The sequence below is a fragment of the Calypte anna genome, chromosome 3, assembly GCF_003957555.1.
Source record: "Calypte anna isolate BGI_N300 chromosome 3, bCalAnn1_v1.p, whole genome shotgun sequence".
Lineage (NCBI taxonomy): Eukaryota > Metazoa > Chordata > Aves > Apodiformes > Trochilidae > Calypte > Calypte anna.
In genome coordinates, this window is record NC_044246.1 from 100,238,729 (window position 1) to 100,266,104 (window position 27,376).

At 47.6% G+C, this 27,376-nt stretch overlaps 1 protein-coding gene across 1 annotated transcript; it reads right to left on the reverse strand.

Moving 5' to 3' along the window:
- Positions 1 to 3,088: 3,088 nt before the first annotated feature.
- Positions 3,089 to 18,963, reverse strand: CYS1 (cystin 1). The gene is made up of 3 exons (XM_030447580.1): positions 18,556 to 18,963; positions 9,781 to 9,830; positions 3,089 to 4,450 (listed from the first exon to the last, which is right to left on the reverse strand). Exons 1-3 carry the CDS (start codon positions 18,961 to 18,963, stop codon positions 4,345 to 4,347), a joined length of 564 nt encoding a protein of 187 aa, XP_030303440.1. The 3' UTR covers positions 3,089 to 4,344.
- Between the last annotated feature and the right edge of the window lie 8,413 nt (positions 18,964 to 27,376).

Consider the following 27,376-nt stretch of genomic DNA (forward strand, 5'->3'; position numbering starts at 1 on the left):
CAACCTGGTTCTTAACTGCTCTGTCACTTTCCTGTTTCCTTAGTTTTGTTTTGGTAAAAAGCTCTGCCCGTTTTCTGGGCTACTGAAAAGAAAAAACTCTGCATCCTTTGCAGTGCTGACATAAAGACATCTACAAAGAAGTGGGGGAAAAGGACTCACAGTATTTGTTTGTACATGAAGAACCTGATTTGAGTGAAATCCAGGGTCTGGGTAAGTGTGCAAATCATTCCTGTAGTTATAGCTTTGTCAAGTTTGATTTTTTAAGATCTTGGGTTGATTAATTTTAAAAATACAGGTTTAATACTTTTAGCACCAGAACCTTTTGGTTGTATTCTTATTGTATGGCCAGGTAAGAAACCTCCAGAACTCACAAAGCTTGGAAGTGGTATCATCTGTTACTGCACTGAAGAGTAGTTTGTCACAATTAGCTGAAAAAATTACCCTCTTCAGTCAGCTCTCAGCAACTGTAGGTTTGAGGTATCTTTAGACAGCCAGCTGGCCAGCAAGGGCCTCATACTCCTTTGGACTGGTATTTAGTATCTGTCTTTGTGAGATGGATAAGGTAGAAATTTGGTTAATATGCGTGGTCTATTGTTCTGTTAACGAAGAATAATAGTTATCAGCTCAAAACCTGTACTCAGCTACCTTGTCATGCTGCCTGTATCAGAGAGGAGGGCAGTTTCTAAAATGATGAGCCCTGTTTAATTTGAGCAGAACTGTTTTGGGGAGAGGAAGAAGTACTGGCAAGACAAACTCCTGTTTGTCTTCCAAGTGTTTGTGTTTTGTTATAGAGGAATACAATGAAAAGAAAATAAACTTTCTTGTAATTCAGCCAGTGGAATGTCAGCATTCACTACCTGAGATGTGGTAAAGTGAGCTCTGTAGTGCAGCTGTCCTTTTTTTAAAAAAGAGCAATTAATTCAAGAAGTTCCCCTTGAAATTACTTGTGGAGCCAGGTGCTTCATTACAATTATTTACTTGCAGAAGATCTAATATCCTATTTTCCCTGATGGATCAAAAGTAGGGTTACACTGAGACCAGGTAATTAAAACTGTGCAGTTGTGCCTTCTGAGGTACCAACCTCACTGCCCCCCTCCTGGTTTTGGTGCATGGCTTGGCACAGGTTTGGTGCAGGTGGAGGAGCACAGTTCCTGAGAATTCCTGGGCAGACTGGGGAGCAGGCTGGGTACTGCCACCCATTCTGCATGGTGTTAGATTAAGAGCAATGGTGGTGAGTTGTTCTGTGCAGGCTGGCTCTACCTATTTGAGTCTCCTTCTCTGGAGACTTTCAAGACCCATCAACACATTCCTGAGTGACCTGCCTTAGTTTTGGTCCTGCTCTGGTAGAGAGGTTGGACTCAATTATGTTCAGAGGTCCTTTCCAACTCCTGACATTCTGTGATTCTGTGATTTGCATCCCAAGACTTCTTCCTCCTACCTTTTCCCTGGTGTCATGATGGTCCCAGCTGCATCACTCCCTTCTGAACCTTCCACTGTTCTTGTGGCTCCTCCTTTTCTCTCGGTGGTGCTGAGGAGGTTACCTGTGAAACCCATTAATTCCAGGTGCAGGAACCTACTTGTCCCTTGGCTATTTGAGAAGCTAATTTTTGTAAAGAAGCTTTGTCGTTTTCTGTGTTCAGTCAAGAGATTCATTGCAGCCTAACAAAAATATGTTCAGTTTGGACTTAACTTTTATAATCACTTTCTGCAAAACTGTTAATACTTTGGCTTTCCTGGAGGAGACCCTGAAATGTATTGTAGAGCTGTTACCTGAGCCAGACACCAAATGCAGCCTCTGAGAGAGAAATTCTGTGAGGGCAGCCAGGGCAGGAGCAGGAGGACCCTGGTGGGGAGGCAGAGCCCCTTTTTCCCCACCTGAGCTGCCAACTCAGCCTGGGCTGGGGGCAGCTGCCTTGGTGCCCTGCCCTGTGGTGTTGCAGTGGTTTGACAGCAGAGCAGCTTTTCATCTGGTTTGTTGTGTCACCAGAGGCCACCTAAAAGGATGGCAATACCTGATGGGAGAGGTGCAACCAAACTCTTTGAAGCAGCTCCCCAGGTGTGCCAATGAGACCCTGGGGTCCTTGGCACAAGGAAGGGCCTGGCAAAAAGAATGAAATCCAAGTTGAATGAAATACAAACCATCAGAGTGGTGTGGAGGGTATGGAGTATGGAGTACCGTGGTCACCTATTGTGCTGGAGTCAGCAGGTCTCCTGTGTTTCTCCTGCTCTCCATAAGCACGTTCTGCTCATCCCAGTAAGTCTCTAAGGGCTATTGCAAACCAATACAAGATCTGGGAGATCCAGCTGCTGACACTTGACACACTGCAGAGAAACTGTTCCTGCCACAGCTCAACAGTATTAGTAGGTCTAAAAATGACTACTCCTGCCAAAAAAATAATGTGCTATCATACAAAATTGGACTTTTTGTTAAGAGGGTTGGAGAACCTTTGCTCCAGAAGGAACATCTACTCTCTATACTGGCACTTTCTGGGCTAACATGGTGTCACAGAATGCTCTGGGTTGAGGATTCCTCTAGTTCTAAGCCCCCTGCCATGGTCAGGGACACCTTCCACTAGACCAGGCTGCCCAAAGCCCCATCCAGTCTGTCCTTGGACATTTCTAGGTAGGGGACAACCACAATTTCCCTGGGCAACCTGTTCCAGTGTCTCACCACCCTCACAGTAAATTATTTCTTCCTTATGGCCAATCTAAACCTACTGTCTTCCAGTTTAAAGCCATTACCCTTCATCCTATCTAAGTACCCCGGCTGGCTTGCTGTGAGCTCTTGCCTCTGAGCTCACGTAGCTTTGCAGGAGATCATCCCCCTTTCTGCTGCCCACCTCTGCAGGCTGCTTGGCAGCTCCTGAGCCCTCAGGCAGAGTACCATGGCCAGCCTTGCTGCAGGAAAGGTAACCAGAGCAGGAGAACACATGCCAGGAGTGTAACCTCATGTCTGCCTTGCAGCACTCCTCCTGCCATACTCCATTTTCCTTAGTCTCTGCAAGTATCATAAGAAAATTTGCCACATAAGCTGGAGAGCCTTTAAAAAACATTTGAAGCCTTTATTGAGGGCTACATAGTTTACAGATGTGTTTATTTCTGGTTGACATATACCAGAAATTAAAAAGAAGTTAAAATACAGCATGTTAAGAAGAATCCTGCTGTTTGATCTTATAAAGTCCACATGAAGATTTCATCTGATATCTTTTATGCTTCCACTGAAGACAGAAATAAGTTGACTTTCCTCTTCTGATAATAAACAGCTACTCATAACATATTAAGATGCAGGTAAAATAAAGGCAGAAACCCTAAAAATTCCAGGCTTCCCTGTCAGGGAGCACTGAAAGTACAGCTATCTCTGCAGAGCTGACTTTCTGTTTTACTTGCGGTCAGCTAGTGGTAAAAGGTAGTGATTGTCTCCTAGGTTATGGTAAAGGATAGCGATTTGTCTTCTAGGATACTTACAAGAAATAACTGGGAAAGCCAGGACTGATAGTTCTGAAAACTGATGGTGAACAGCTGCACTGCAATAGTGTTCAAGCCTCTCTCAAAATGAAATGATAGCTGCTGGCTGCAGTGAGGCAGCTCCAGGGATGTGTCTCCTGCTTTTGCTGGAGGATCCATGCCAAGGAGCCCCAGGTACCAATGCCAGGATCCTGCCCCAAAGGAATCATACAAATTCTATGCTCCCAAGAGCTTTCTTTTCTTAAGTGGTGGGATTTTAACTCTGGGAAGATGCTACATACTAACTGGATGGTGGTCTCACTCCTCTTTTCATCTTACAGTCCATACTTGGGGTGAGGACCATGTTTGAAAAGACAGTGTCAAATTCATACTTGGACCAGAGACTTGCACAGCTCAAGGAGTGAATTTAGCCCATTTTAAATGGCAGGAACATGAATTTCATGCAACATCCCCTAAAGTGAGAGCTGAATCAAATGATTTTGCTGCATTTTTTTCCCTAATAAGACAAAACAAGATCTTCCTTCAATACACCATGTCTCAACATTTCTATTCTAGTATGCCACTTTAATTTTAGCACGCCTTCATTTGTAAATACTATTTAGAGATGAGCTTCTAAATATTGATTCACAGGACGGATTGGTCCCTCTTCCAGTGGCACCCATCAGAAATCAACTGTTGGTGAGGATCTTCACCCTGTCACTCAAAACTTTCCCATTTGTGCTTCCTAAGCAGTCACACTGCTTCTTGTGCTCCACCTCTCTTTGTCACCCACCTCTCCTGTGCCATCCCACCATGTGAGGGGTCATTTTATCAGCAGCAGCTTTGCTCCAGCTGGACTTCCAGGAACGTGCTTGAAGTTCCTGTGGAATGTGGCTGTGCTCAGCGGCAGTACTCCCGTTCAATGCTTGCCATGAGCTCCTCCTCTGCATAATCATAGGAGATCGTGGTCTGCCCTGATGGCTTCTTGCTGTTCGTGTGTGGGCACCTACCAGGGAAGAGAATGCTGTATTGGAGTCATGAGAGAAACAAACTCTGAAGACATAAGATGACCCTTACTTCATATTTTTTTGTGAATGGAAAGATCGAGCTGCATGTGACTTGCCGAGACACTGATACTGTCAAGCCTGGTTCCCATACCACACAGGGACATCACTTGCTGACATTTGCTACCACTTGGCATCTATTTTAGTCTATGAGTTCATTACAGTACAGCCTTTACAATGCTTCAGACCAAGCTGTCACGACCTTTTGGTGAGTTAAGTTCAAGGCCTGGTTAAAGCATTACATAACCTTCACACTAGTCACTAGTTTTAAGGTTTTATGCAGAAAGAGATTTTTTTCTTTCATATCTGTAAGGGATTTGAATTTCAACCACAATATGAATGCAGCTACCTCAAACTGCTCTTATGACTTATTTTCACATCAGCACAACTCTCCCATGTGGGGAAACTGTTGTCTGATTCAGCAGGAGCTGGATGGGGTTTATTTGCATTACACATAGATGTGGTTTATGCTGGGTGCAAGGGACATCTGTCCCTACCTGCCTGAGGGAGAACAGTGAAAAGTCTTCTGCAACCTTTGACCACTGCAACTCACACTACCAAATACATCTACTTGACAGTCGTAGTGGATCAAGGGTTGGACTTGATGGTCTTACAGGTCCTTTCCAATCTGGATGATTCTATGAATCTATGCTCTTGCCCTCCAGGATTCAAGAGATGGGACATCAGTGTAGAAGAGAGTGCTGGTCCCTGACCTCCTTGTAGAGAACCAGGAGGTGAGTAAGCCAGGCTATCAGGTCAGTCATCTCTGGAATGTGGGACACCTGGCTCCAGGAGATGGAGGTAATGGTGAGGTGCAGAGATAAGTGGAGACTTAAGCTGGTAAATCCAAACTATAATATCACTTGTTATGCCATGTCAACTGAGAATGGTGGGCTTCCTTTGTGGACATCCACTGATGGAAAACAAATAAGGAATAAATAAATGGGTTTGTATGGCAGTTTGTTGCTTGCCAAAGAGGAGAGTGTTCATATCCAATAGCATGGCAGTAGCTGTGTCCCAGGCATGTTAGTTAGCATCAATTGACTTACCATTTCCATAGGGATGAGCTCTCTCTCATCCTTGGTCCTGCAGCTGGGGTGAATTTGGTCATTAGCATTCTCTAATGAAAAGCTTATGGACCTATCTATGAGATCAAATCTCGGGAGCTGCCCCAAAGCAGGTAAGTAAATGTAGAATCAGAATTGAATAAAAGAGTCCTGAAATGCTTTTCTGAGGAAACTTTGTCATACAGGGGAGGTGCTGTCTTTTCTCAGCTGTCTTTGATAGCCAAGGACTCTTCTCCCTGGGACCGGAAGCTCCCACAACCTCCCTCAGCCAGGCAGCAGCCAGCACCCTGATGCTGTGAAGCAAGGGGCACCAATACAACCTCTCCTCTGTTCTTACCTGTCCATGTCAGAATGGCTTCTGCCCAGTCCAGCTGCCCTGACCAAGCTGTGTCAATGCTGTGCCCCCAGCACATCAGAAATAGTTTGATGTTTTTCCTGGAGCTGCCTGATGACAAACTGGTGTGGCAGCTGGGTCATGTGAGTGTCCTACATTTATTTACACTGAACCATGCCCTTGATGGCAACTCCTCCTGGCAGTAAGTGGGATTTACAGTGAAGTCTTCTGCTTATTCCTTTTATTAATTTTCCTTCTGGTGGGCTGTGAGCAATCCAGTTTCTACCACAGTAAATGAGGGCAGGGAAGAAAGCTGGAAGTCCACGAGCTTGAACCATACAGCAGCAACTACAAAGTGAGAACTGGGAAAATGCAGAAATCTGACTTAAACACACAATATATTGGTTTAAACTCCACACTGTGAGAATCCTTAAACTCATTTTGTATTACGTGATGAATTAGAGGCAGAGCTCCTGGCAGCTTGCTAGCAGGCCCACAGAAGAGTCATTGTTTCTCTAAGCAGTTACATAACTTCCCTCTGTTAATTATTCTTGATTCTTTGGCTTGCATGATGACCTCCAAGCATGGAAGAAAGTCTCCAGGTAAAATTTTCACTCATTGAAACACAGATATGCATTTAAAAAGATGAAAGCAAACCCCACCTACCATGCACATCCCAGAATTAAGAGGAATAGAGAGGGCTCTGTTTCTTTCACAAGCAAGTTGCTGCTCTTGTTCTTTCTCTTGTAGTGGCAAAGTTCTGTATCATTTAATAAGGAAATAATTTTCTAAATGAAATGTTCCATGTGGCTAAAGGGATAAACTTCTCCATCCTGAGGACAGTGAGCAGAGGAACACCCTCCTTGGAGGCTTTCAAGAACTGATGGGACAAAGCTCTGAGCAACCTGTCCTGGGGCAGGAGGCAGGATGAGGGACCCCCTGAGGCCCTCCCAACCTCAGCCTTGATTTCAGTGGTGCAGCTCCACTGCCAGCTGCTCCTGCTGGCCCTTGAACTGGGAGGCTGTGGCAGGGAAAGCCTCAGGACAGGGTGTGGGCAGGACAGGAGCTGGTGGACCACAGGTCTGCTCCTGGGCCAGCAGGAGAGGAGGCTCCTTGGCTGCCTCAGCAACACACAGCCAGGGCTACAGATCAGGGCTTGCAATCCACGTGGGATCAAGCTGAGGGCTGTCAGACTTTCTGATTCAGAAAATAACAGATCAGCATGTGGAGGGGGGAAATTTTTCAAAGCCAGATATTCTGGAGGAAAAAACCTGGGAAGGAGAAATGCGGTTAGGGAGTGAGCTGAAGAGCACATAAGAGGGGCATTTGCAGTACAGAAAAAAAGGCCAATGCAACTCCATCAGGATTATTGTGCAGACTTCTGGGTATCTTATTACTAAAAAGTTATTAACAGCTTGGAGGGAGTTCAGAAAGCAGCAATAAAAGTGATTTAAGGAGCTAGAGCGTAGCAATTCAGGAAAGTGAGAGATGTGCTCCAATTCAGCTAAAGGCCTCTCTGTGTTTAAAGATTATTAAGGGAAGGAGAAATTTTAATTTTCTTTTTTTTAATGGGAAGACAATGAACTATGCAAAGAGGAGAAGGAAATGCAAAGGGCATCATTAGACTGAAAGTGAGCAAAAGTACCTCTGAGCAAGCTCCCAGTGGTGGGGATAGCTGGCAGTGCCAGGTCCCTGGAGCCAGGCAGCTGCTGATGTGGGGGAGAGCTGCCTGCAGGCTCTGGTGACAATGTCCCTGATGAGCAGCAAAGGCGACAATCTCTGCAGCAGAAACCTTAGTTAAGTGGCTGAAAACTAGGCTGGGGTAAATCTAGGCCACTGGTTTTTTATTGTTTTGCTAAGGCTGGGAAAGTCCAGGCTTAATCATTAAAATGCCTTCTGCAAGATCTTGCAGCTGAAAAATGGGTCAAAACAACGCCCCAGTCACAGTGACTGCCTTGGCAGCAGCTGTCCCATCATTACAGGGCTCCCAGGCTGTGTCATCCCACTCAGGCACCACCAGATGCTAGAGAGCAGCTCACAAAAGAATTGCAGGGGGAAAGAGAGGTAACACAGCAACATCAGGAATACATCCAGCTGTGTTCCTACATCCTTCAAAGGTGTTTATTAGGGTCTGGTTTAGGTGCTTATGTGGTGTCACACAGGAGTATTTGCAGCACAGGAGGTGCACGCCTACAGAACCTATCTGGTGTGAGTGCTCTCTTGGCAGATAGTCCCCATATCTAGTTGTTTTTTTTCTCTGTGCTTGACATTTATTTCTCTTTAATTGGCTTTATGGGAATTTCTTCAGTTAGAAACTCTATCAGGATGTTTGTAACATGAGTGTTTATCTAGAACAACTCTAGCTGCAGATAGGTAAAGGATGGGACACCCAAACACATGAACTACTGTTTCTGGGGCTTGATCTGATTTCTTCAAAATGCAATTTTGATATGTGCTTGACAATTAAAAAAAAAAACAAAAAAGAAAAGAAAAAAAAAAAAGAAAAAAAAAGAAAAAAAAAAAAAGAAAAAAAAAAAAAAAAAAAAGGAAAAAAAAAGAAAAAAAAAAAATTTGTAAGCAGTTCTAGTCAGCCAAAATTGCAGCCCTGATCATCAAGGGCAGTACAGACACTTCCCATGGGAGCTGCACTGTGGGGCTCTGCAGTGAGCATAAAGTAAATGTTACCTAAATGAAAATAAGCTTCTGCTCTGCCATCCCAAATCAGAAACCAGTCTGCTGTCCCAAGTCTTCCCTTTGTTTTTCAAAGAGGAAGGGAGAAGGATGGCCCTAGCAGGGGACAAGAGGGGTCAGGGAGAGCCTGGATCTGTGTAGCCTGGCTGTGTCAGGCTGGGTGTGCAGCCCCAGAGGACACTGCTCAGTTGCCAGCATAACCCAGAGCCCACCAAGGATGTCAGAAAGCCCAAGAGTGGTGACAGCCCCTGCAGGCAACCATAGGAGCTTTGCTGTTCAGAAAGCTGGGGACAGAATTGTTTCCTGAGCACTCCTGAAGCCAGCAGCCTCTCCAGGAGGGCTCTCTGCCAGCTGGGAGGGAGGAGGAGGCTGATGCTCGGGTGTCACATCCACCAGTGCTGCTCCCCATTAGTAGGTCACACAGCCTGAACTGCAGCTCAGCCTCCTCTCCAGTGCTGCAGGAGTGGCCGGAGGAGTCAGAGATTAACACTGGAGTCACTCCTTAGCATAAGAAAATATTTTAAGATAATTTTTCAAGCTTTTTTTGTTTCTTTTGTTTTTTTTTTTTAACACATATGTCAAACTGTTCCCTTTGCTCTCGGTCCATCCTTGGAGGCACAGTCTGCTTGGTAACTTTTGCTTGTGGAAGATGAAATCTGAGATTTATTTTTTTTATGATACCCCATGCAGTAGGTCCCCTCCATTCCCCTGTCCTTGAGGGAGGCTCATGTCTCTACCTGGTGCAGCATCGGAGTGCCTCATGCGTTTTCATTTATGATTCCTGGGGACCAAAGAGACTTTATTCTCCTTTTCTACATGCTGCACAGCCCACAGATGACCTGCAGGTGAAGCAGAGCCTGAGCTGCTCCCCAGCTTTTCACAAGTTCCTTCAAGATGCCATTGTGACAGGCAGGAATCTTAAATTCTGCACTGCTCATGACCAGGGATGAATCTCTATACTGTAGCAATATGGATTTTTTTCAGGCAACACAGCTCCTGTATTTTTTTTTTCAAATTGCAAAAGAAGTGAGAATATTTAGGGTTATAAACCATTTGAATCTATTCCCACCTCTTGTTTGCACAGCAGGAGGCATGCAGGAGTAGTTTTCCCCTTTATGACCCCTGCCTTCCATCTGCTTTCCCAGCCTGAAGATAAAACAAAGAGACTTGGGGTACTCACTGATGGTTGGCAGTGTTCTCTGGGTCTGGTGGGCTGCTGGTTGACAGAGCCTGGAAAAGAAGAACAGTCATGTATTTCAGTTCCCACACTGTAAAGTTGAGGGAGGTGACTCTGCCCCTCTGCTCTGCTTTGTTGAGACCCCACCTGGACTCCTGCATCCAGCTCTGGGCCCTCAGCACAAGGCAGACATTGATCTGTTGGAGTAGGACTGTGGAAACAGAGGGCTGGAACCCCTCTCCTATGGAGAAAAGCTGAGTGAGCTGGGGTTGTCCAGCTTGGAGAAAAGGTGCCAGGGACACCTTACTGTGACCTTTCAGTATATAAAGAGAGCTTATAAAAAAGAAGCACAGAGGCATTTTAGCAGTGCCTGTGAAGATAGGACAAGAGGAAATAGTTTTAAACTGAAAGAGTGGACACAAGAAAGTTTTTATGATGAGGGTGGTAAGACACTGGAAGAGGTTGCCCAGAGAAGCTGTGGAAGTGTTCAAGGCCAGGTTAGATGGGGCTCTGAGCAACCTGATCTGGTAGATGTCCTTATCCATGGCAGGAAGATTGGACTAGATGAGCTTCAAAAGTTCCTTCCCAGCCAAATAATTGTTTATTTCTACGAAAACTATCTCTGGCTGTAGTGAGCTAGGGCAGGGCTGGTTTAAACCCTCAGCCAACCTCTGTGGAGGCAATACAGGTACAAGAGACTCCCCTTTACTGACCACTGTTCTGCTGGTCCTTTTCAGAGTCTGGGGCATCTGGGTGGCTGTGGGCTATGGAACCAAAATCAACAATGTTAACTCATTAGTCAGAACCACAGAATGGTCAATGGGCATGGTTGGAAAAGGCCTCTAAGATCACTGTATCCAATCATCAACACCCCCCCCCCCCCCAAAAAAAAAACCCTCCAACAACAACAACAAAACCGAACAAACAAAACCCCAAAAAACATCATCATCAACAACAAAAATTATTACTATGCCCACTAGAACATGTTCTGAAGTGAAACCTCTCAGTTTTCCCATGAATTCACACGGCTCAGCCAGCTGACAAGTAGCAGCATGAAAATACCTGTGAAGGAAGGAAGTTACAGCAACATGGACTCAATTCTTTTCACTTGGCAGAGCTGCTCCCCTGAAAAGATCCATGTGGAGTGAAACATCCACCTTCCCTACCCTGAAAGCCCAAATGTCTCCAATGGGATACCAGGGGGACAACAAAAGCCAAACCTAATGGCATTTAAGATGAGAAGATGGTGGGACCTTGTGTGTGTTTGAGTCCTTTGTTGGACCAGTAATAAAATGAACCCCCTGCAGCCATGTGCTATTGAAAAGAAGGTAACTTTGATCTTCTTCCACTTCTTTACAGTACTCTCATGAGGAAAGGGAGGAGGACGGGCACAAGGGCTGTGGCTTTGCACAGAACTAGACTTATTTTGTCTTGTCATTATTTTTCCTGAGCTGCAGACTTGAAGCTGGTGGGACTCCTTCATGCAAGTTATCCTGGATCTCACCTCTACATCAGCTGTGACATGTTTCTGCAGGGCTGGATGGAATCAAGTGATTCCTCAGTAAGATCATGTATCCAGTCTTGAGCAGGCTCAGTCCTGTGCTGCCTTGAGTACCAGCAATGTATGGGACTGGTATTGGTGAGTGTGGGAGCTACGGAAGGGAGATACCCCCACATAGGCAACACTGGTACAGGGATGATGGCTTTATGAGCAGTTTTGCACTGATTTCAATCAATTGCTATCAATCAGGCTGGTATGTGCCATCTGCTGTATAGAAATATTCACCTGGCTGTCTGCCATTATTGCATGGCACTTAATTTTAATTTAGAAGAGATGTTTTCATTACACTTGTTCCTTATATGCTTCTCATGCAGATGGAGAGGAATTGAGGTTTAAACACAGTGCTCTCAGACACTGCTAGGCAGGTGGGTGTTTGGCACCAAACTGTTCAGCTCTTCCTTGCTTCCTGGGTGGGTTTTGTGGTGCCATGGTCACCTTTGGCTCCTGTGCTTGAGCTGGTGAGGAGGGCTGCAGCAACAACACCATCTTCATGGCACTGGGTCAACACCTCTTCCAGGACAGCCCTCAGTAGCTTCCATTTCTGGAACTAGGGAAAGGTGTCTGCTATCCACAGTCTTTCATGTCCTAGATATTTGCTTAAAATTACAAATTACAACTTTATGAAAGTCCTGTAACATCTTTGATACCTTTCCAAATGCAGTCCACATCCTTTCAGAAGAGGCTCTGTTCTTTGGTAACACTTTGTTTCCTCTGAAAGAGCCTGAACCATTCCAGCAACAGCTCCTGGGTCCAAGAGGAGACGAGGCCATGTGAGAAAGCTGACAGTGAAGGAAGAGAGTTTCTGCCTGCTTATTTAGCATTGTTTCTTGGCAGTCTCCCACGAGTGACATGAGCAAGCAGCAGTGCCAGGAGGATGCCATGCCAAGCTCCAAGGACTGACTCCTGCTGGGAGTGCACCCCACAACCCATCCCCACATCCTCACCATCACCCACCAGGCTACTGCTGCCACCCTTCTTTCCTTCCACCAGGTGAAGAACTGCATTCATCCTTGGCACCAAGAAGAACACAGTTCTCCAGGACTGATCCAATGCACAGTGAGAATGCAGCTCCCAGCACTTCTGGGCAGAGAATGGGTTTGGATCAGTTTAGAAGTGGGGGTGAATTGTACAGTAGGTTTTCTTTTTCTTTCCTTGTGGCTGACTCCTCCGTATTACGAGCTGTACGTGCTGTGTGGGTGGAAGACAGAATTAATTAGTCATAAGGATGGAGCAGCTCTGGTTAGGAAAATCTGCTTCTCCATGCAAAACCATCTCCCACCTTCTCCAGGGGATCTGTCAGCAACAACGCTTATTTCCCAAGAGAATTTGGCACTGGCACGGGTAGATCTCTACTGACATTTAATCCAGTGCATCAGGAAAAAACCTGGGAGGAAGCGAAAGCAAAAGGCTCCTCCAGCCTCTGCCTTTCCACCTCGATCAGAGCCTTCTTGCTCGGGGAGTGGCTCTGAATCCCTGCAGGGGAATGAGCCGTGGCGGTGCCCATGCGGCCGGGAGCAGGCGGGACAGGGAGCAGGGGCTGGGGCAGGCAGTGAGACATCACAGGACCTGACCCCACCCAGCCCGTGCCGACCGCTGTCATCTATGGGTTGCAAAATCAGCAGATAATTAGTATTAGCCCTTTATGTGGGTAGAAATTATGTGCACGTCAAGACACTTTAATATTATGGGTTCCTATCCTGCAGCTAAATAGGTAATTGCTGGCCTGGCTGGCCTGTGCCCTGTTAAGAGATAAATGAAGTCATCTTCTCCTTTCTGCAGCTTGCAGTCATCTTTTTATTACTCATCCAGACTGCAGCGTGTCTCCTTGTTTTCCATCCTGTTCCCAGCTTAGGAATCCCATGCTGGGGTCTGTTGTGCTACAAAGCCCCACTTCACCACCTTCTCCCAGTTCAGAGATTTGGCTAATAAGCTCACCCAGCATATACTGAGGTTTAATTTAAGGTAGGGAGATGTGAGGTGGAGTGGTTTGACAGCTGCTGCACACACACCTCTGCTGTCCTTTATGTCAGGGCACAGCTCCTGGGAGCAAGGTGGAGCAGAGGGCTGGAAGGAGCAGCCATGGCTGTCTCCTGCATGGATGAACCAGGGTTCCTGGAGTTCAGCTTCCCATTCCCCCAAGCCAGTGCAAGCTGTGGCTGGTGTTCTTCACGCCCTTACTCTCCTGGCTCCCTGCCTTCTCCCTCTGCCATCTCTAGCAGCTGCTGGTGAGAATCCCCTGCCTTGGGCCTGCAGGGTGATCAGGAGCTGGGCATCTTTTGGGGATTCCAACCTCTCCCCGGACTACCTTGAAACTGCTCAACCACAGCCTCAACTATAGTCTCAGCCGCAATGTCTCCAGTGTCTCTCTCAATTCAAGCTGCCTTTTGGGGATGGGTCCCTATGCCAACCCCAAGTCCTAGCATTATTTAGGAGACTGAAAATTGTCCCAGGCCAAAACCATGCCAGGGACTATCATAGCATCTCAACAGAGATGCCCAGCAGCTGTTGTGGTATGTTTTATCCTGAGATGAACATAGCCCTGAAATACAGTAGAACAGAAATATAGCCATATACATACACACCTATAGTAGAGATACAGACCCTGAGTGGTCCCATCACATACAAGGGAGTGTAGAGAGTGACTAAGCCACCAAAAACTTTCACACTGGAGCAATGTGGTGCCCTGCCAGTGCTGCTTTGCTGGGCTGTGGCTTCACAGCAGAGCTTTTCTGCAGAGTGTAAGGCAGTGCCTCCTACCCTGACTGCTGCTGCCAAACCCCTCCTCACAAACAACCTGTGAGCCAGAGCAGGGGCACAGTCTGAGCTTAAGTAAAAATCCCCCCTTTGGTGGGGAGGATGAGGATGTCAGCCAGGGCACATCCCAGGGGCAGTCTGCAGCAGAGCTGTGGATGGCTGAGCTGGTACAGCAAAAGGGCAGCACCCTCCAGCAAAGCCAGCAAATGATGTGGGTGCCTGGGTCAGTCACTGCTGCCAAAACCAGCCCCTCGTGAACCTGCAGCCAGAGTTACAACTGGCAAAGAAAATCAAGCTTCCTAAGCTGTCAGTAGATACCAGAGGGGTTGTGCAGCCCCAGCTGCATCACAGGCAAAGCACTCCCAGCCTTGCTCTGGTCTGCAGCAACATCCTCTGGCCAGAGAAGGAATTATGAACAGGTGGTGGAGGGGAAGTGGGCAGGCGTGCAGGGAGTTCCCACTCTTCTCCTCTCCTGCCAACTAAAACTTCAGTTCCCAGCTATTTTGCACGTGCCCTGTGCTTAGTTTTTAGATCAGGAATGGTTTCAGGGCAAAAGCGACCCATGCTCTGCTGATTGATGTTGGGGAAAAAATACCTAGTTCAGCAGTTTTCCAAGTCCAGCTGCAAGACAGCTGTTCTGGGAGGTGATACTGTGTGAAGGGACAGCACAGCTCACTGCTCATTGGGCTCTGGTGACATTTCAGATGTTTTTAAAAAGACAGAGAAGAAAAAGTGAAAGAAAGGGAGATCTTTTGCTCAGCAACCACCAGATCCACACCTGGACACTAACTGCAGAATATGAAATAATTTGATTTTTGACATTTCTTGTAGCTGTTTGGAGTTCAAGGAGGCTCAGATGTTCAGCTGGAACCTGAACCTGGACCTTTTCTGTAGCACTGCTCATTGCACAACCACAGGAGAATGCCTTGACTCAAGGGCATTTTTGACCACTAACACAAACAGGAAAAAAATGCTGAAACACATTCTTAACAGTACTGAGTTAGAAAGATTTAATTTCTGTTGCTGGAAGCATATTTTAACAAGAGTAGAAAAATAAATCTGAGTTCCTAAAAGAAACTAATGGGGTATAACATCAAATGTCCCCACAGGACCCCTACATGCTTGCAGCTAGGACCAGCCAGCCACAGGCAGAGCTTTGAACACTTGGGTGCTTTGAAAGTGTATACCTCTAGAGGATGGTTAGTACACCCTCTACCTGTGTTCTTCCTGTGCTGCAGCTGGGGTGATCAGCTTACTGTAAGCACAGTCTCCAGGCAGGAGGAGTGACGGCGCCGTGGAAAAAGCTGTTAAAAGCAAGACTCTAACATGTCTGTGTGGTTTTTCCATTTCAGAAAACCAATAGGGAAATGCCTGCAGCTGCAGCCTCTCCCCTGGTTTCCACAGAGAGCTGCCACCCTTCTCTGTGCTGTGGCAGAATATGCAAAACCACAAATACTTTTTCTGCACTGAGCAGGAATGACAAAAAAACCATGTACAGCCATCTGGAATAGAGAGCAAACCTGCAGACAGACATTTGGTGCTGATAAAGGGGCACTGGGGTCTGCTCTGAGCTAAATTCAGGTTTCTCATCAGGATTTGATCCCCAGCCACTCCTCTCCACCAGCTCTTGCCAATCGTTGCTGCCAGCTTGCTGCTGGATGAAAAAGTGTATTTGGTTCAGATGGGAAACCACAACATGCTCATCATGCCCAGGAGAAACCCAACCACAACAGCAGAGAGCTGTATCCTGCTTGCAGGCAACCACTGTCTTCTGACCAGTGGCAAACCTCTCCTCCCATTGGCCAGAGCCTTGACTGGCTATTTCTCATCAGACTTTTCTACTATATCTCCTTATTGCCTTTCCTCCTCCCTGCTCATCTTTCGCTCATTAGCTCTGCTCAAATAATCCATCCTCTCTTCTCTGAAGTTTTTTTGCCTGTTCTCCAGACAGCACAGCTGAATGGTGCACAGCAAGGAACTTCCTACCACAAGACGGAAGTTAAAAATGCCTGGCTGAGAAGCCAGCACAAATGAGAGAAAATTCCCTCAAAATCTCTAGCAAGAAACCAGTGATACAACAGAGCTGGTATCCCTTTCCAAAAATTTCCCCCCACCAGCCTCATGGGAAGGGTGGGACTGCAGTTTGCACAATGATCTAAAAGACTAAACTGCATCCAGTAAACACACAAAACCTGGTGCTGCAGACAGTTTCCTCTCCTTTTCTCAAGCTAATCACATTTTAAGACTCAAGGAGACAGAATGGTAAGCCCATGACTGCTGTCTCAACTGGACTATGGCCACCTCAGGTTCAGGTAAAGAAAGTGTTACCAAAGAGAGCTTCAACTTTGCCCTGAAAATACCTTAGACATCTCTTGTATATTTTTTACATCTTTGAAAAATACTGGTAATTCTCTGACATATTTCAAACAACCTCTCTGGGTGCAACCAAAAACATGAACTTCCTTCCCAAACAACAGACAGCAGCAGGTAGAAGAGGAAGCACACCAGGGGTTCTGCATCACCTTCACCTCATGGGTGGCATAGCTGTGTCTGCACCCACTTGGTCACACTGGGTGACAGAGGCCCCAGATGCCTGCTTCTGGCTGAATTTTGAGGACCCTCACAGACACCTCTGTGCTGCAAGGCTTGATGGTGTTCCCACCCTTGGTTTGCATTGAGTGTGACCATGACCTAGTGCAGTGGAGGTGGTGATATGGGTACCTCACCATCATTTCTGCCAGAGGAGAAGGCTTGCAGTGGGAAACTAGGCACATCTTAAATTCTTTATCCTTTCTGGTTTGCCCTTTGTCATTAGTTCAATAGTATCTACAGCCACGGTATACTTTCTCTCTTCTGATTTTCATAGCTCTGTTGCCTTTCTGATACATAATCAGTCAGAATATATATCACTTCAGAATTAAAATACCATTGTATCCACAGGAAAATTCACAGCCAATATAGTTATTTTTAAGGATTCATCCATGACATCCACATGTAGAAACAGAGGGAAAATGGACATCAGCAGCCTCTAGTCCCATAAATATTAAACAGGAGCAGCCAGGAGGACTGATCACCAGTGAGTCACTCAGAGGAGAAAGTGGTGCTCAGCTGAGCTCCTATTTATACCACAGGAGGCTTTAGAGTTAAAAGAGCAAGGAAGAAGTATGACAATACCAGATTACTTTTTTTTTTTCCCTTTCCAAATTTGTAAAGCTTGTCTAAAAAAAGGGTTCTCATACTGAACCCTTCCAAGTTTCCTAATAGCAAAATTTATTTCCCATTAAAGTTATCCTTACCCTATGGAAATGCAGTTTGGCAATGGAAACATTACACTACTACAGAGCAAAACTGAGGCATGCAAGCCAGAAAGTCCTGGGTCCTAAATATTAATTTCTATTTTTAAATTTATTACTTTAGTCTGACAACTTTTGTGCGTTTACACAGAGCAGCATTTATTTAACAAACAGCACATAACTTCCAAAGCTGCGATAAGATGAAAGAAGCTGGTGATTTTTGGCCTCATCACCAGAAGATATAAATGCTGCTGTTATTTTTGGACAGGAAAAAAAAAAAACAACTTCTCGTCAGATAAATCCACTATTTGTTACACAGCAAGATACTAAAATGCTTCTTTAGGAAGAGCTGGACTGCAGCTGCAGCAGATTGGCAAGCACTAAATGGCAGCTCTACATTCACATTTAAAACTTCTGTTTACAAGACTGAACCAGAGAAAAGCATGAGCTGCATTTTATAAAGTTAAGCTATTTTCATAAGGGAGGAACAGAATTTTTCAGCCCTTTTTGGGGACCATGCACCAGAGAGAGAAAACGCAAGGAGCAGAAGCAAATGGTGATGGAGCCTGGTTTGCCAGCTAAGATAAAAGAATTGTAGAATCGTTTCGCTTGGAAAAGATCTTTGAGGTCAAGTCCAACCATTAACCCAGCACTGCCAATTCGACCATTAAACCATGTCCCTAAGCACTGCATCTACCCAGCTTTTACCACATCTACCCCCGTGTTGGGGGTTCCATCACCTCCCTGGGCGGCCTGTTGCAGTGCCTGATAGCCCTTCCCGTGAAGACATTTTTCTTATATCCAACTTTTCCGTAATATCCAATCTAAGCTTCCCCTGGCACATGAGGCCAATTCCTCTTGTCCTATCGCTCGCTACTTGGGAGAGAGCCCGACCCCCGCCTCGCTACAGCCTCTCTCAAGTAGTTGTAGAGAGCAATAAGGTCTCTCCTCGGTCGCCTTTTCTCCAGGCCGAACAACCCCAGTACCCTCAGCCGCTTTTCCCAAGATTCGTTCTCCAGACCCTGTACCAGAGGGGCGAGAGCTTGGTGCCGGTTGCCTTCGGAGGAAGCGATGCCCGCAGCCCTCAGCCTCGGCTGTGGAAGCGCTCTTCCGTCCAGCGGGGACCCCCTGTCTCCGGGGTGTCCCGGCGGGGCCGGGGCGGGCACTTACCGCCTGCTGGGGCGGGATCCCCCCGTGCTCCCCCGCAGCCTCCCCGCAGCGCCCGCAGTCCCGGGGCGGGGGGATGCTGCCTGCAGCCGGGGCCGTGCGGCCGGGGGCGGGCAGCGCCGCCGCCTCCTCGCCCTCGGTCAGCACCGTCTCCAGCAGCTGCCAGTTCTCCGCCGCTGCCGCTCCGCCCGCGGGCACCGCTCGCCTCTCCGCTGCCGCCCCCGCCGCCGCCGCTCCCCGCCGCCGGCTGCTGCCGCTGCCCATGGCCGCGCCGGTGCCGCAGCCCCGGGGCTCTGCGGGCGGGGGGGGGGCAGGGGGGCAGCGCTCCCGGGACCGCCGCCTCTCTCCCGGCTCCGCCGCCTCTCGCGTCCGGGGCGGGCGTGGCTCTTGGCCGCTCCCCGGGGCCTGCATCTCCCGGAACCCTGTAGGAGGGGGAAGAATCCCACCCAGCAGAGGCCCAAAGGCCAAAGGAAGGATCGGGTGATGCAGGGGAGGGATGCGCGGACGGGTCTAACCGGACTTTTCAAGCCCCTCAGAGCGAGCAGGCTGCCTCGCTCCACTTGTCCTTCCAAAACCTTCCAATTACGCTGTTATCCCAGGCTGCCCCAGCCTCCTGTTGCTTACGCACATCTCCCGGAGCTGTAGGGGAACATTGTCATCTTTAGGGACCACACAGCAAGCCAGCAATCCGGAGCTAAAACCATGCACACCATCCTCAGACAGATCTTTGCAAACCTTTGGAGAATAAGGCAGCTGGGAGGATGTAATTTGGGGTACATCTTGAGCACTGAGTATTATTTCTGGATTTGGGAAGCATTTCCACTATGTCATTAACCAGCAAAAGGAGCAAAATTTCAGGAAGCCCTCATGCAAAGGAGGGGACAGCTGGGCATCTCCTCAGCCCATCCCCATGTCAGGAGTCACTTTCTGCTTCCCAGCATCCCATTGAAACCATTAAGCAGACACCATAACCATCTTCAACTGCTTCCTTCTGTCTTTGCTTCCAACAATATTTATGCAATTGTGGAACACTCTGGGAGGGATTGCTCCAATTAAAATGTGGCAAAGCTGTCATTTCCCCCCTGGGGATGAGAGCAGGGTGGCTGTTTGGTTTCTGTCCCCTACCTGTAGTAGTGGGTGAGTGGGAGGGAGGGGGCTCCCTCAGGGCTGCTGCTCCCCTCTTTCCAAACCAGAGGCTGATAAAAGCAGGAGGGGCAGAGCTGTGACTCCCCTCACTGCTTCTCATTGCTGAATGCAGTGATTGCATCATTCATTCTGCTGGTTCTTCCAAAACCACCCAGATAAAGCCCAAGAGCTCATAATGGAGGAGCAAGAGCAGAGAAGGCAATGAGTGGTCAGATAGTTTCCAGAAGGATATTCTGCAGGCAGAGGAGTTCAGATGGCAGTTTGGGTGTGCAGTGTTACATTCAGGGCCTGGTTCCAAGGAAGAGGAGGTGACTGAGAAAATGTGCTGGATCTGAGATAGGTCTTGGAGGGAGTGATGGGGACAGGATACTGAGGGGGAGATGGGGGAGCTGAATGTGAAGTTAAATAGCTCCAAACAAAATATGCAACATATGAAATGGCAGAAGGATGCAAGGTGAGGAACTGCTATCATTCTGCTCTGATCTGGCAGAACATGCCTTATGGAGACCTTCTTCTGGGCAGGGAGGCCAAGGCTATGTCTGCATAGACCATCAAGAGGTTAAAGGTAGTCTCCCTGTCCACCCTGTGGCTCCAGGAACTGGCACATCTCATGTGCATTGGTGCAATGGGCTGCTCCTACAGGAGGAGAGAGGAAGGACAGGAGAAGACTTTTGACCTTGGCTCTGCCAACTGCACCAAGGTAGGCAAGTCCCAGGTTTTAACTCAAACTTCTTGCTTGAATTAGCCCAAAGTACATAATTTCATCCTGGGAAAGAACATTCCTGTAGTCATATTGTTTTTTGGATGTGTTTCTGAAAGCAGAGGAGGCAAGCTGGGGTTTTGGGCTGGACAGAGGAGATGTCATCAGCCTCCAGAGGCCATGATAGGGCTCATGGGGACACAGGGCTCTCTCTGCTGCCTTTTCCTCAAGTGTTTTCTCAGGCTGCAAGAGGTGGCACTTCTGAGTCCCCTCCAGCGTGGGCTCCTGGGGGACTGCAAGTTGAAGTTCACCAGGGTGGCAAATCCCTCCCCAGGGGGAAAAGATCTGCAGGCATCAGGGACAAGAGCATTCCCAGCAATAAGTGAGGAAATTCCTCCTCCTCCTCCATCCTTGCAGGCTGTCTCTGAAGGACTGGAGCCTCCTGAAAGTTTTCTGGCTGCCCCCATGGAAACAGTTCATTCCAGGGCAGTTCCTCAGATTTGCTTGGAAGGGATGCATAGGCTTGCTGTCAAAATGAGCCAGATGCCTTGTGTTTTGAAGCAGCTTGTTGCTGGAGCCAGGAAGATGTTTGAGCAGTGGTGACCCCAAATGCTGCTGTGGCTTAGCAGTGACACTGAAGGAGTCACTGCCATACTTGTCTGCTGCAAAGACTTAAGGATTGCTGAGAATTAAAGAGAAGATTTTACAAAAGCTAAAGCACGTGACTTCTCTGGGAAATCAAAGAAAATCAGCTATCAGATTCCTCTTCATAATGGACTGATGGCTTTTAACACCATTTCCCAGCAGGGCTAGTGGATAATACCTTGGCTGATCTTCAAGAGCAAGGGTTGGAAGTGTGCAGTGCAAGTGCCAAGTCTGGCATGTGGAGCAGTTTTGGATGGCCCCCAGCCAGGCTGGCAAGGAGCCAGGAGCCTTTTCATCCAAAGTGCAGTGCTGAGAGAGCCAACAGCATCAGCTCTCAATTTCTCCTGAGTCCTGTGGGAGCCCAGGAGCTCTTCTGGAGGATGATGCAGAAGTTGCCTGGTAGGTGGCCTCTTCTGACTCCTCCTGTGCTGGAACTCTCAGCTTCTGCTCTGGGAAAGAAAAGGACATATGCTGTATGTGGAAGGTTGCCTACCTCTGTCAGACATCACTCTTCAAACCTGGCAGTCAATAAAAGAATTCATTATCAATATGTATAAAAATATGCATGTATTCATGCTTATACACACACCGATACTTATACATATTAACACCAAAGTCTTACCCAAACCATCATGTTTATCTGAGGCATACAGGATTATTTTAAGTCTTATTTTAAGACCTTTTTTGCTTCTTCATGAGTCTTTGCCCTCTGGCTTCAACCCCTGAAGCAACCCCCAGGACACAGGACAGATATTGGTGGCTTTAGCCAGTGCAAGGACCAGCACAGTGCATCCCCCATGCTTGGCAGCATTAATGTGAGGAGGGAGTGGGGAGGAATGAGGACAGAAAAGGACACACTCTCTCCCCCCGGACAGGTTGTCTTGGCAGAAGAAACTCTCCATCAGGGTCCCAGCACTTGGGAGGGGTGTTGTTCAGGCTGTTCACCCTGTGAGTCATGATGAGCAGCTGTGGCCCTACCAGTAGTTGTTGTGGGAGCACCAGAGAGCAAACATACCAGGAGTTTCCCTGCTGGGTAAAATAACAGGCTCCCTCTGATAGAGTAACCAAAACAGAACCTGGGGAGCTCTTTTTTTTTCAGGTTTTTGTTCCCACTAGAAATTCTCTAGTCTATTTGCAGTTAGTTCATTGAAAGAGCTGATCTTGTAACAATAAATACCACACCACATGTTTTTATCATCACAGGTTTTATCTTCTTTCTTAATGCTTGCTATATTTTCAGCAGGTTTCTAATAGAAATAGACAAGGTCCCTTGGCATAGGAGCTCTGGAAAGCTACAGGGTTTTTGGGTTTTCTTTTTGTGATCATCTACATTAACCACAAAGAAGATTATAATTCAAAGTTAAAGCACAGCATATCAGAATGAAGCTCTCCCACTTGCTCACTAACTACAAGGGTGGTTTCTCCTGTGTTGTCCAGACATTCCAAGGTCCCCCCACAGGGTGTCCATTTCCCTGGGATGTGGCATGGATAGATGATGTGAATTCCCAGTTGTCCCTCACGGTGGCACAGATGCTGGCCAGCTACCAGGACCTGGACAGTCCTGTCTTGCACCATGAATTGGGTGTTTGGAGTGAGCCTTGAGATCTCAGTACAGATTTTTACAGGGCATTTGTTGGAAGCTGCTCAGGGAATGCTGATTAGAAGTTTATTTACATTTCAAAATATCTTACGTGGGTTTTGCCATGCTCTAAGGAGAAAGTAATAAAATCTGGTCTCCATGAAGCAAGGGAGGAAAAACCTTCATCTTCCCCACTGCAAACTGCTGGACTGGTGTTACCCTTCAGTGAACAAGTTTAGTTATTAATCTGCTTTTCTAGCATTAACTTGTGTGTTGCAAAGGCAACATGCACATTGCTCAGATCAGAGACAAAAGGTATCATCTGGATTTCCAAACATTTTCCCAGATGTTGTCTTCACCTGGATTTTCAATTTTCTTCAGTTTTAACCCCCAAATCCTGCAAGATTTAATTTCTTTCTAATTTTGACAGCTCTTCAGGCCTTTGCTTTGATGTGGAGACCTCATGTCCTGTGAGTCTGAGCCACATCCTGACCTGATGTGTTGTGAAATAGAGCGTGGGGAAAAAGCCAGGCTTGAGAACAGAGCACAGAGCCAGCATCCATCTGCCTGGGGACACGAAGGGGGAGTGGAGGGAAGGAGCTGACTTTGCTGCCACAAGCTGTTCAAAGAAAAACAATTGCAAGAGAGAAGCCAGTGAGACACAAAGAGGAAAGGTCCAAGAGACTGAAGTGGAAAGTTGTGGTTAGGAGTTAATCCTCCTAAACCAGCTCCATCTCAGTTGCTGCTCAGGGTGCTGCCACCTGTGGAGCACTCCTTTCACTGGATGGAAAGGAAAGGTGGGTGCTTTGCAGCAGGGGAGAACAGGTCCCTTACTGGAGAGCTGTCCTACAGCAGGATGGGGCAAGACTGCAGTGGGGAAACCACAGCTACAGGAAGGATGGAGATTGCCCCTGTGTAATTAGTGAAGCTGGGATTTTGGCCCAGAGTTTGACTCATCTAATTACAAAAAAAAAAAAAAAACCAACAAAAAAACCTGCTGAGAACAGATGTTTAAATATAAAAGCATCTTTTTTAGGAGTGTCCTTTCAACACATTTTGTATTTTACTGCACCCCAAGCATTGTCAGTAAACAATTTTTTCCTTTCTGCTTCCCACATTTTAAGGGAAGGGTTCTGCTTTGTTCAAAAACAAGAGAACAAAGACCCAGGAGTTATATTCCCTGTGTTTCACCACGTTGCCTGTGTGCAATCTTTCCTTGGGGACTGCAGAGTCTCACGGTGTGTGAGTGCTCCCAAAAGCAGCAGCTGCAGCTGCCTCCTGCCAGGGCATCTCTGTGTGCTGGAGAGGCAGCTGTGACACAGCTGGATATGATGATATGTCCCACATGAGCAGCTTGTGTGCTCACAAGACAAACTTGCTTTTGAGTCCCTGTGAAAGGTTCAGACTATGTCCAGAAGATGAAAAAAGCCAAAATCCCACTGCCATCCACAGCAGGGGAGGGATGGTCTTCAGCATCCTGCCAGTGAGACACAGCACCACCCAGACAAGTTGGTAATGATGCATTCCCAGAAGTGATTTGCACCTCATATTTCAAGTTAGTGACCACACGATGGATGTATATATCAAGGCTGAGAGACAATTCAAGCTATCTATGTGGTGTTCATACCTCATCAGTAGCACAAATGCCCCACAGGCCCCACTTGGCTTCTTCAAGTTTGGCTTAGCTTCCACTGGGCATGACTCCTTTTACCCTGGCTCCTGACCCTGCTGGCCTCTCCAAACAGGGATGCCCTGTGGACCCCATGATCCTGCCCCATTCCAGGTGGGCTACCTGCTGGGCCTCTTGCTGTGGCCGTGTCCTCTGGTTTTGTTCTGTTGCTTGAGGTCAGACTTTGTGGGTAACCCTTAGAAATGGCTGCTTCTAGTTCTGCTGGATAAACACAAAGCTGTAGGGAAGCAGAAAAGTTTCACAGAAATCTTTTGAGTTTATGAAGCTAATTGGCAAAAGATGAACCTCCCCTTCCCAGCAGAAACTTTGTTCTTGTTCCAGTTCTGTGAGATTGTTGCTTATCCTCAGTGTGGACAAGGTTGCACAGTCAGTCTCTGCAGACTGACTGACTTCAGAAAACCTAACATCCCCAGCATCTTGCAGGCCATGGAGTTTCAGCTGAGCAAGGTTCTATATCCCAGGGTTCAGCAGAGTCAAATACACTGTAGGGTTGCAAAGTCCTGGGGTGACAGTAGGCAAGGTACAGGTGAGCAGGTAGGTGACACCGGTCCTGGCTTCTGATAGCAGAAGCTATTTTGCTGCCTGAGCAGCATCTGATTCTCCAGTGGTTTCTGCCCTGTCCTGGGAGAAGGCACCAGGATGCAGGAGCACTTCTATAGAGTCATAGAATTATATTGGTTGGAAAAGACTTTTAATATGGTTGAGCCCAATCTTTAACCCAGCATTGGCAATCCCCCACTAAACCATGCCTCTCAACACCACATCTACACATCTTTTAAATGCCTCCAGGGATGGTGAGTGCCTCACTTCCAGGCAGTCTCTCCTCTTACACCTCCATCTCTGCTTTCTGTTCCAGCTTGGTAGCCTGGAGCCCTGAAAATGAGGTGATGGGAGATCAAGAACAAGCATTGACTACTGTGACTTGAGACACTGTTAGTTCTGCTGGCCTCCATCCCTATACCCTTTCTCACTTCTGAACAGGGGCTCTTGTTATTAATAAATATTCTGCTATTCAGCTCTATGGAGCTGGGGTCAAGCCCTGTTTGTGCAGAGAAGCTGCTAGAGTGGGACCACCAAATATAGATGCAACCAAGCTGGTTTAACTTGCACAGAGGGATAAAAATAGCTGTGGTTAATGTCTTTCCAGCAGGTCATGAAACTGGTATTCAGACACACATCTGAGCTCTAGGAGCTGACCAGATGACCCCTTGGCAGCAGGGCCATGCTAACTGTGCCCTTAGCCTGCTTCAGCCTTGTGCCAAGTCTGTGTCTCTCAGAGGAGCCAGGCTAAAAGCACACACTTGGGTAATGTCAGGTTTTATAGCTCAGGCCATGGAATAACTTGCTGAGTGGCTGTAAGGGGATCCTGCCTGGTCCTTCATGGTATGCGTGACCTACCCTGGTGCCAGCAAACCTGTGTCTCCTAGAGAGCAGATGAGGCAGACAACCGAACTAAATGATAACGCTCACATCTTTTCCTTACTGAAAACCTCAGGTTCTTTGCTCAGGGTTACTTCCAATACTCATTTGTAAGACTGCTAATTACTCCCTTGAATATCCATGGGTCTGCTGAAGACATGACCTGGCAGTGCTTCTGAAGGACAGTGAGAATCAGGCTGTGGTCACCAGCCTGGAAGTTCTCTGGGCAAGTGTGAACCTGAGGAGCACAGGACCTCACTCCCGGGCTGCCCTCTGGGATGTTCAAGCTACAGCTAAGACTGGGCAAGTAGATCAGGGAGGGAAATAATGGGCTGGAGTGAGGGGAGTGAGGGGGAAATAGGAGGAGAGCACCAAAGCCTGATTTCTTGAATGATGGTAATCATGGGCCTGGAGCAGGCAGTAACCACAAGGTCCTTCCCAGACCTTTCCTGTGACCCTGTACCAAGTTTGTCAGTGTGGCATAAAGCTAAAGCTGCCAGGTCCTGATGGAAAAGACCTCCCCACTGGGAGATGGGGACACAATTGATGTGCATCCCTGATGCCTGCAGTGTCCACTCGTGGCTTGGACCAGCCCCACACAGGACCACAGTCCCAGCCAAGCAGGCTGAGGCAGCAGTGGGTTCTGAACCTCAGCTCTCTCCCAGTTCAAAGGAGCTCAATGCTATGCTGTGGGTCAGGTTCATTTCTAACAACTCCTGCAGGAAAGTGTGGCAAATCCTGAATTCCAAACTGTGTGGAAAGTGCAGGAATGCAAAGTGTGGGGAAGATCCTGCAGGTCATCTACCATTGTGGGAGAAGCACTGGCTTGCAAGGAAAGCCATAATCCAGTTTTCAGGAAGGCACTGCTGGCTGGGTCCAGCACCACATCAGCTCCAGTGGGAGCTGGAAATGTTCCCTCTGTGCCCACCCTGGCACCAGTGAACAGGGACAGGAACAAGAATGCTCAGCAGAACAAATCACCACTCAAGGTTTGACTCTGGACACGAGATCTGGGCTGCATGCTCAAGCCAGGGCTTGCTGGTGGACTTGAGTTCAATGCCTGTTCTTCTATGAAGTTTTAAGCATCAAAGGGTGGAACTGGAGGGAGAAATGTGCTCTGCAGACAACAGAAAGCTGGAGGTAGATAGTCATGTTTGTAAATGATGGCCTTAGTGGATTTGTCACCTGTGTGTCACTGAAGATTGAAAACCTGAGCAGAAGAATGGGGGAGATAGAGTACTTGATGACAGCAGACCCCAGGGAGCAAAGATGGTCTGCACAGAAAAGTAATTTCAGACAAAACTATGGGACGCAGACGACACTAAGCTGGGGGGGAGTGTGGATCAGCTGGAAGGCAGGAGGGCTCTGCAGAGGGACCTGGACAGACTGGAGAGTTGGGCTGATTCAAACTGGATGAGGTTCAACACAGCCAAGTGCTGGGTCCTGCACTTTGGCCACAACAACCCCATGCAGCACTACAGGCTGGGCACAGAGTGGTTGGAGAGCAGCCAGATAGAGAGGGACCTTGGAGTTTGGATTGATAGGAAGCTGAACATGAGCCAGCAGTGTGCTCAGGTGGCCAAGAAGGCCAATGGCATCCTGGCCTGTATCAGGAACAGCGTCGCCAGCAGGTCCAAGGAAGTGA

Bases quoted from the DNA above. Each gene is read 5' to 3' on its own strand.
- CYS1 (XM_030447580.1), bottom strand. From the start codon at position 18,963: ATGCAGGCCCCGGGGAGCGGCCAAGAGCCACGCCCGCCCCGGACGCGA. The intron at 9,831-18,555 runs GTAAGTGCCCGC...CTTCTTTTCCAG, and splicing joins GGATCCCGCCCCAGCAGGCG to GCTCTGTCAACCAGCAGCCC. The intron at 4,451-9,780 runs GTGAGTACCCCA...CTTCCCTGGTAG, and splicing joins GAGAACACTGCCAACCATCA to GTGCCCACACACGAACAGCA.